The sequence below is a fragment of the Microchirus variegatus genome (assembly GCF_963457635.1).
Source record: "Microchirus variegatus genome assembly, chromosome: 5".
NCBI lineage: Eukaryota > Metazoa > Chordata > Actinopteri > Pleuronectiformes > Soleidae > Microchirus > Microchirus variegatus.
Window position 1 is genome coordinate 30051222 of NC_139806.1, and position 9814 is coordinate 30061035.

General features: G+C 47.6%; 2 protein-coding genes across 2 annotated transcripts; both read right to left on the bottom strand.

Annotated features, from left to right (window-relative positions):
• Window positions 1-2258: 2258 nt before the first annotated feature.
• On the bottom strand, window positions 2259-3236 carry LOC310927404 (odorant receptor 131-2-like; the record flags this gene model as incomplete). Its single annotated transcript, XM_083889698.1, has 1 exon — window positions 2259-3236. The coding sequence occupies one exon, from the start codon at window positions 3234-3236 to the stop codon at window positions 2259-2261; it is 978 nt and encodes a 325-aa protein (XP_083745824.1).
• A 4933-nt stretch (window positions 3237-8169) lies between these two features.
• LOC310927405 (odorant receptor 131-2-like) lies at window positions 8170-9138 on the bottom strand (the record flags this gene model as incomplete). Its single annotated transcript, XM_083889699.1, has 1 exon — window positions 8170-9138. The coding sequence occupies one exon, from the start codon at window positions 9136-9138 to the stop codon at window positions 8170-8172; it is 969 nt and encodes a 322-aa protein (XP_083745825.1).
• Window positions 9139-9814: the final 676 nt, after the last annotated feature.

Here is a 9814-nt window from a genome sequence, read left to right on the forward strand (position 1 = left end):
GAAAGGAAGCCTTTGGTTGAGAAGAAATGTAAGACAACATCTACATCGTTCTGCAGTGCTTTCAAACGCGTGCTCCTCATATCACCGATCCACACACGCCACTTGCTAACCGCAGGCACGTAACTGGTGCGTTCAAGGTGTCCCTCCAGCATAGGAATTTACATACACGATCAACAACAAAGGGCTTGTGAGGCTTGTGAACATTTTTTTCATAAATAAAATATATCCACTGGACACAAAAATCTTCTGAGGCTGGAAGTTTGTGTAAAACACTGTGCAGCCGCTCTTCCTCCCTCGCTTCCTCCTGACAAATATTGGTTGCACCACCTGATCACATTAGTTATGACATGAAATATGCTGGGAAAAAATGCATTTTCATTTCAAATAGTAACATGTGTTTTAGACATCAGTTAAACCTAACCCATCAAAAACACTTCACATAACATTACATCTTTATGGTGAGGATCAAGTACAGTCGCGATGAAGTGCAGGGGATCTGGGTAGATGTTAATAAAACGTGGTGACAGACTCGTAGAGAGCAGAGATCACTTTTCATTGTTTTCACTCCATGTTCTCAATCCTTGTGTAGAAGACACTTTAGCGCTGCAATTAAGGGAATAACAGATGCATCAGATGAGCTGATCTCTTTAGTTAACTGATCAAAGAGAGAGAATGTTCTCTGATGTGAAGTCAATGTTGCAGCGAGTTCATAATCTGCTCCGTATGCAGCCAAGTTTCGCTTTAGCGCAAAGAGACGTTCCAGCATTTAATAGGTGCTATTCCACAGTGAACTCGCTGTGTTTCGGCCGCTGAATTATCAGTGCATCCCTAAATATAACATCTTTATTGACAAGAACAACGTAACCGTAATGATGACATATTTGATTGTGTGACTTGAGTTTCAATCAGCACATGGACAAGGGAGCGCTCGCCGATTACATGGGGGCGCAGCAGCCTTGATCCCTGGTTTAGAAAAATCTGTGGTGTATACATTTTTTTATTTAAAATTTAAAATAAACAACAACAACTCTTAGCCTGGTGGAAGTAAACCCTGGCAGCCCACCAGGCTTATAATGCACTGGGGGAAACCCTGTAATAATAATAATAACTGTTGTAAAACTTTCAAGCAGGTGAAACTGTATGTGCTGTTGTTATGACTAAGTCCATGGAGCATGTGTAGTTCGTAATCAAAGCAGAGTTGTCAGCTGGATCATTGTTAATACTTAACCTGTATCATCCTAATTTTGATAGTGATATTGGCATCTAAAATGTACAAATTATGTTATTAAGTGTGTAATATCTTTCCATTCAAAACTAATAAACATTCTAGAAGTGTCATGGATAACCTTAGAGCTTTGAATAGCATTATATAGTGATATTCCTTGCAGTTGTGCCACCTGATTAACAGTTGTGCCACCTGACAATTGCAACTAAACTCAAATTAAACAGCTTCTGTTTGGATGCAAGCATTATTTTCTATCCTTGTCATGAAGTTCACACAGAACACTTTTTTAACAAACAAAGAGTTTTATGATAAAATCATTTTTTTCTAGTTTTACATTGGTTGGACCACACTGACATGGAAAGTGTACCAACCTACATATAGTTGAAAGTAGTTATTTTTATCAGTATTTGACAGAGATCTACAAACCTTTTAGCTTAGTCCCAAGGTTCTCTGTGGTTCCTCTGGCTGATGCAACATTTAGTTTACAGCTATTGTCTCTTGACTTCAAAATAATGTCCAATGTTTATGGTTGCACCACCCTGATATTTAGGAAATGTAAATTGCTGGACAAAAGTTTTGCAGTTATTTTAGCAGCTAAATGAACTCTGTGAGACAGACTTTTCTAACAGTGGTCGAAGTAAATCTGAAGAAGGATTTTTTAAAAGCTGAATTTTACAAAATAAGACATTTGAAGTTAGTGATGGAGGCAGCAGTGGATCAACAACTCCTGTGAACTCCTGTGTGCTGTGAGGTTAAAATCACTTATTTTCTCTCTGGACTTTGGTGTGGGAGAGTGAGTGGTTTACACAAGGAGAAGTCTGTCTAACGTGAACACGTTCTTAAGACGTCGTAGACTTAAACTGACATAGATTTGGCTAAAATCAGTTTGTAAACCACTCACTCTCCCTGCACCAATGCCCATAGAGAAAAGAGTTGTTGATCCACTGCTGTAAACCTAATATTTCATCATCGTTTTTCAAGCACAACATTGATATTAAAGCACGTCTCTGATGAACAGTCAGGATATTCACCGTCACGTATGTAGTTGGTCGGACTTTGCGGCGCGCAGCCACGGGCTTTGACGACAGCACAGTCGTCGCAGCAGTGCCAGTCGTATGGCGCGGTCTCTGACGCCGTAGATGAGCGAGCTCAGACAGCGCGGGAAGATGAAAATGCACACGTACAGAACGTTCTGCACGCGCACGAACACCAGTCTGGCCGCCGTCCTGGAGACGGCGATGAGGATGGGCAGGTAGATGGTGGATGAGAGGCTGAGGCCCAGCTGGACCAGGTGCAGCAGCAGCGTGTTCCGAGCCCGACGAGACGAGGCGCCGTCCGCTGCGGACGCCGAGCGGGCCGCGACCGCCACGCTGATGTAGGAGGAAACGATGGCCACGGCCGCCGACACAAACAGGAAGCAGTTGTAAGCTCTGTCGTACTGATTGGACCTCGGCCCGATCATCATCGCCACTTCCGAACAGTACGTCGTCATCTGCAGAGAGTCCAGCTCCTGGAACGGGAAGTCCAGCAGCAGGAGGACGCGCGTCAGGACGTTCAGCGAGCTCACCGCCCACACCGCCGCCACGGCCACCGCCGTGTTCCTGGCGGTGACGACGGCGGCGTGTCTCAGCGGGAAGCACACGGCCACGTAGCGCTCCAGCGACATGACCACCAGCGTGAGCGGCGACACCTCGTTGGTGAGCTTGGCGACCATGTTGACGACGCCGCACGCGGGATAAGTGAGCGCGGTCCGGCACACGGCGACCAGGTACAGCAGCTGGCTGAGCGACATCTGCACGGTGTCGGCGAACAGCAGGTTGAACAGGAGGACGTATCGGGACGTGTCGCGGAACAGCGCCTTGCTCCTGAGCGTGAACATCATGGTGCCGTTGATGAAGAGGAAGGCGCAGCATGGCACGGTGGTGAGCGTGGAGAACAGCGCCCGCTCCAGTAAACCCTGGTACTGACTTCCTGTCGTGCCGTTGGTCGCCGACTGGTTGGCTCTGGACATTTTAGAGACACGTGTCAAACCTGTGGAAGCAGAAGCTGCTCTGCACTCTGTTCCCGCCCTTGCTCTCTTTATGAGCTCCTTCACTCTGACGTCACAGCGTCACATGACCACGACTGACCAACTGACAACGCTCTCCTGGTCAGGTGGTGACGACACAAGAGAATCAGTGTGTTAAGTCAAGCGATGGCAACAAAAAAACACAGTTTGTATAAGATAATGTGATCACACAAAGGCAAACTTAAGACAAAAGTTAACATTTATTCATTCAAAACAAAAAAAAACTTACTTAGTGTACAACAAAAATAACTTGCGTAAATAAAAGCTTAGACTAGCTGCCTTTTTCTCCCAAAAGAAACAAAAATAAACTGTACACAAATAATACATACCTGGTGTTTTGTGTGGTTTTATTTATTTAATTTATTTCCAAAAATCAATTTTTGAAGTTTATGAATCAATTCAGAATGACACGGAGAAGGCTTCTGACCGTGGCACGTTAACATGACGTCAGACGCGTCTTTTTTCACTCAAATGTCATGGAAATGCGTCATGCGTTTGCGATGAAATCCAGTTGCTCCCGAACCAGACCCCCTCCGGCCCCTGGCTGCGCCTAGAAATTCTGTCCATAAAAATAATGAACAGAACCGGTGACAAAGGGCAGCCCTGCCGGAGTCCAACATGCACTGGGATCAAGTCTGACTTACTGCCGGCAATGCGAACCAAGCTCCTGCTCCAGTCGTACAGGGACTGCACGGCCCCCGACCCCATACTCCCGGAGCACCCCCCACAGGATGCCACGAGGGACACGGTCAAAAGCCTTCTCCAAGTCCACAAAACACATGTGGACTGGTTGAGCAAACTCCCATGAACCCTTGAGCACCCTGCGAAGGGTATAGACCTGGTCCAGTGTCCCACGGCCAGGTTGGAAGCCGCATTGTTCCTCTTGAATCCGAGGTTCGACTATCAACCGAACTCTCCTCTCCAGTACCCTGGAATAGACTTTCCCCGGGAGGCTGAGGAGTGTGATCTCCCGATAGTTGGAACACACCCTCCGGTCCCCGTTTTTAAAAAGAGGGACCACCACCCCAGTCTGCCAGTCCAGAGGCACTGTCCCCAACTGCCACGCAATGCTGCAGAGACGTGTCAACCAGGACAGCCCTACAGCATCCAGGGACTTAAGGTACTCAGATCGGATCTCATCCACTCCCGGTGCCTTGCCACTGGGCAGCTTCCTAACTACCTCGGTGACTTCGGCTTGGGTAATGAATGAGTCGACCTCTGAGTCCCCAGCCTCTGCTTCCTCTGGGGAAAGCGTGTTAGTGGGATTGAGGAGATCCTCGAAGTATTCCTTCCACCTCTCGACAATGTCCCCAGTCGAGGTCAACAGCTCCCCACCTCCACTGTAAACAGTGTTGGTGGAATACTGCTTCCCCCTCCTGAGGCGCCGGACGGTTTGCCAGAATTTCTTCGAGGCTGACCGGTAGTCCTCCTCCATGGCCTCGCCGAACTTTTCCCAGACCCGAGTTTTTGCTTCTGCGACTGCTCGGGCCGCCATCCGATAGGCCTATCGGTACCTGTCAGCTGCCTCAGGAGTCCCTCGAACCAACCAGGCTCGATAGGACTCCTTCTACAGCTTGACAGCATCCCTTACTTCCGGCGTCCACCACCGGGTTTGGGGATTGCTGCCGTGGCAGGCACCAGAGACCTTACGGCCGCAGCTTCGAACCGCCGCGTCCACAATGGAAGTGGAGAACATGGTCCACTCTGACTCCATATCTCCAGCTTCCCTCGGGATCTGGTCAAAGCTCTCCTGGAGGTGGGAGTTGAAGACCTCCCTGACAGGTGATTCAGCCAGGCGTTCCCAGCAGACCCTCACAACGTGCTTGGGTCTGCCAAGTCTGTCCAGCTTCCTCCCCTGCCAGCGGATCCAACTCACCACCAGGTGGTGATCGGATGACAGCTCAGTGTCCAAGACATACGGAGGCCAGATGACACGACCACAAAGTCGATCATTGACCTCCAGCCTAGGGTGTCCCGGAACCATGTGCACTGATGGACACCCTTATGCTCGAACATGGTGTTCGTTATGGACAAACTGTGACTAGCACAGAAGTCCAATAACAAAACACCACTCGGGTTCACACCCCTACAGGTCACACTGTCATTGCCCACATGGGCGTTGAAGTCTCCCAACAGAACTATGGAGACCCCGGTTGGAGCTCTTTCCAGTAATCCTTCCAGGGACTCCAAAAAGGCCGGGTACTCTGCACTGCCGTTCGGCCCGTAAGCCGAAACAACAGTGAGAGATCTACCTCCCACCCGAAGGCGGAGGGACGCGACCCTTTCGTTCTACGGGGAGAACTCCAACACATGGCGGCTGAGCTGGGGAGCTATAAGCAAGCCCACACCAGCTCGCCGCCTCTCACCTTGGGCAAATCCAGAGTAGTAGAGAGTCCAGCCTCTCTCAAGGAGTTGGGTTCCAGAGTCCAGACTGTGCGTGGAGGTGAGCCCAACTATTTCTAATCGGTACTGCTCTACCTCCCGCACCAGCTCAGGCTCTTTCCCCCCCAGCGAGGTGACATTCTATGTCCCCATAGCTAGGGTTGTTGTCCCGCGTTTGGGCCGTCGAGGCCCCCGCCCACGACTGGCACCCAAATCACATCGAACCGGCCCCTTATGGTCCTTCATGTGGGTGTTGGGCCCACTTGAAGGGGTGCCCACGTTAGTGCCAAAACATGCAAAATATTGTAGTGTGTGTTAGCCTAGCTTATTTGCATTTTTTATTGGTCTCTGGTTGTTTAGTGCCAAAACATGCTAAATATTGTAGTGTGTGTTAGCATGTGTTAGTCTAGTTTATTAGGATTTTTGATTGGTCTCTGGTTGTTTAGCGCCAACACATACTAAATATTGTAGCATGTTAGTGTGTTAGCCTAGCTTATTTGCATTTATAAAGGTGAAGTAAGTAGTTTATAGTGCCATCTAGAGGAGAGGCTGAAATTTACAACAAAGAACTGCTCCTCTGCTCACCCCCTCCCTTCCCTGAGCGCTACGGTATCCTCAGCCGGTCAAATGTCGTCCTCATGTCGTGGTTGTTCAGCGCCAAAACATGCTAAGTATTGTAGTGTGTTAGCATATTTGCCTAGTTTATTTGGATTTTTGATTGGTTTCTGGTTGTTAAGTGCCAAAACATGCAAAATATTGTAGTGTGTGTTAGTGTGTTAGCCTAGCTTATTTGCATTTTTATTTTGTTGGTCTCTGGTTGTTTAGTGCCAAAACATGCTAAATATTGTAGTGTGTGTTAGCATGTGTTAGCCTAGTTTATTAGGATTTTTGATTGGTTTCTGGTTGTTTAGCGCCAACACATACTAAATATTGTAGCGTGTTAGTGTGTTAGCCTAGCTTATTTGCATTTTTTATTGGTTTCTAGTTATTCAGTGCCAAAACATGCTAAATATTGTAGTGTGTTAGCCTAGTTTAGTTGGATTTTTATTGGTGTCTGGTTGTTTAGCACCAATACATGCTAAATACTGTGGTGTGTGTTAGCGTGTTAGCCTAGTTTATTAGGATTCTTGATAGGTTTCTGGTTATTCAGTGCCAAAATATGCTAAATATTATAGTGTGTGTTAGCATGTGTTCGAGTTTTAGCCTGTGTGAAGCTAATCTATCGGCAAGAAGCCCCACAAAGACCTCAAACACTGAATTCAAGCCACAGTCCACTCTGAAGACAGTGAAGCATCATGACATGGTGATGTTTCTCTTACATTTATCACATACCAGGGAACATGGATCAGTTTGAGGTCATGTTGCCTTATGCTCAAGAGGAAATGTGTTTTTCAACAAGACAACGACCACAAACACATCAGTAAGCGAGCAGCATTTTGGTTCCAGAGTGACAAAATTAAAGTCATTGAGTGACAAACCTGAACCCCAGACCTGAATCTAGGTAGAAAACTTCAAAAAACAAGACACGTGTGGGTTAGAATACCTGTTCACAGATGTGAAGCAGTTGTTCAATATTAGTTTAGTTGATTCACAGGGATAAATCCTAAAGACAGCCCAGTATTATTATTTCTTAATTTTCTCTAAAGTCGTTAAAACATTTATAAAAAAAATTTTCATGTTATGATTTAGAAGATATTCTGCAGTGTTCCCAATGCATGGAAATACAAACTTTTATCAGGGTTTATGTGCTTTATTCACGTTTTTAAACACACTGCTTAATAAAAACTTAGTAAAAACATGTTGACAGATTGACTCAAGAGCGAACTTTTCATTGTTTTCACTTCGTGGTCTCAATCTTTGTGTAGAAGACACTTTAATCGAGAGAATAACAGATGCATCAGATAAGCCGATCTCTTTAGTTCACTTTAGTCTTTGCAGGCATCATCACAGCATCGTTTCCGTGGGGAAACAGGAGGAAAAAATAGGGCGTCTTTAGGGCGTCTTTAGACCATCCTGCTGGATCAGTCTTTTTCAAATCACGTTCAAAGAGAGATTTTTTGGGGGAATTCTTCCAAAAATTTTCAAATTAAACATAATAACGTTAATCTATTGGATCATAATCTTTGGCTAAAACGATCAGATTTGACACAAATCCAGTTGAAAATCACATGACTGGCTGCAACTTTACAGTCCACAAACTTTACTAAAAGTCTGTCTAACAGTGAGATAAAGACGTTTTTTTTTAAACATATCATAGACTTAAACTGACAGGTTTTATTAACTGAGGAATGTCTCACTCTCCCACACCAAAGTCCACAGAGATTTTAACGTCACAGAGACACAGGACGAACTCCAAATGTTTCATTTTATCACTCCTGTAAACCTCATATTTCATCATAGTTTAACAAAAATTCAAGCACTTTTCAAACACAACATTGATATTAAAGCACTTTCAAGGATTTCGAGCTGACAATCAGTCCCAGATTATTCACCGTCACGTACGCAGCGCGACAGACTTCAGACGCGGGCTGTGACGACAGCACAGTCGTCGCAGCAGCGCCAGTCGTATGGCGCGGTCTCTGACGCCGTAGATGAGCGAGCTCAGACAGCGCGGGAAGATGAAGATGCACACGTACAGAACGTTCTGGACGCGCACGAACACCAGCCTGGCCGCCGTCCTTGAGACGGCGATGAGGATGGGCAGGTAGACGGTGGACGAGAGGCTGAGGCCCAGCTGGACCAGGTGCAGCAGCAGCGTGTTCCGAGCCCGACGAGACGAGTCGCCGTCCGCCGCGGACGCCGAGCGGGCCACGACCGCCACGCCGATGTAGGAGGAAATGATGGCCACGGCCGCCGACACAAACAGGAAGCAGTTGTAAGCTCTGTCGTACTGATTGGACCTGCGTCCGAGCAGCATCGCCGGGTCCGAGCAGAAGTCCTTCATCTGCAGAGAGTCCAGCTCCTGGAACGGGAAGTCCAGCAGCAGGAGGACGCGCGTCAGGACGTTCAGCGAGCTCGCCGTCCACACCGCCGCGATGGCCGCCGCCGTGTTCCTGGCGGTGACGACGGTGGCGTGTCTCAGCGGGAAGCACACGGCCACGTATCGCTCCAGCGACATGACCACCAGCGTGAGCGGCGACACTTCGTTGGTGAGCTTCGTGATCATGTTGACGACGCCGCACGCCGGATACGTAAGCAACGTCCGGCACACGGCGAGCAGGTACAGCAGCTGGCTGAGCGACATCTGCACGGTGTCGGCGAACAGCAGGTTGAACAGGAGGACGTATCGGGACGTGTCGCGGAACAGCGCCTTGCTCCTGAGCGTGAACATCATGGTGCCGTTGATGAAGAGAAAGGCGCAGCACGGCACGGTGGTGAGCGTGGACAACAGCGCCCGCTCCAGTAAACCTAGGTACTGACTTCCTGTCGTGCTGTTGGTCGCCGACTGGTTGGCGCTGGACATTTTAGAGACGCGTGTCAAACCTGTGGAAGCAGAAGCTGCTCTGCACTCTGTTCCCGCCCTCGCTCTCTTTATGAGCTCCTTCACTCTGACGTGACATCGTCACATGACCACGACTGACCAACTGACAGCGCTATCCTGGTCAGGTGGTGACGACACAAGAGAATCGGTGTGTCTTATTGTGTTATTTATTTATTTTCAAAAATCTTTTGTTGAAGTTTATGAATCGATTCAGAATCCCGATTCCTATGTGAATCCATTTTTTCCCCCCACCCCTACTTCGTGTCAAACTCGATGCCAGTGGGCCAGATGTGTCCCGCCACCTCATTTTCTGTGGCCCGTGAGTGATTAATTGGTCTAAAAAAAATCTGTGTTAAAACAGGTCTATGCTGCTTTAAGGCGTGTGTTGACCATAAACTACATTTCCCGTAATATGCAGCGATTGCGTTACCAGCAAAGTGAAGGGATCCCGCCACTAGATGACGGTGTATCATTGCATAGGCATCACGTGACGAGTGATATTGAGGTCGAAGCAGAATGTGTTCACAAAAGCCACGTCCAAAAAAACGATGAGACGGTGATAGCTAGCTTTATCGTGGCTAAAGAAATCACTCGTCTTTTATAAGGAAACACCATCGTGGACCGGGTTACATCTATAATGCATCATATTTGTAACTTG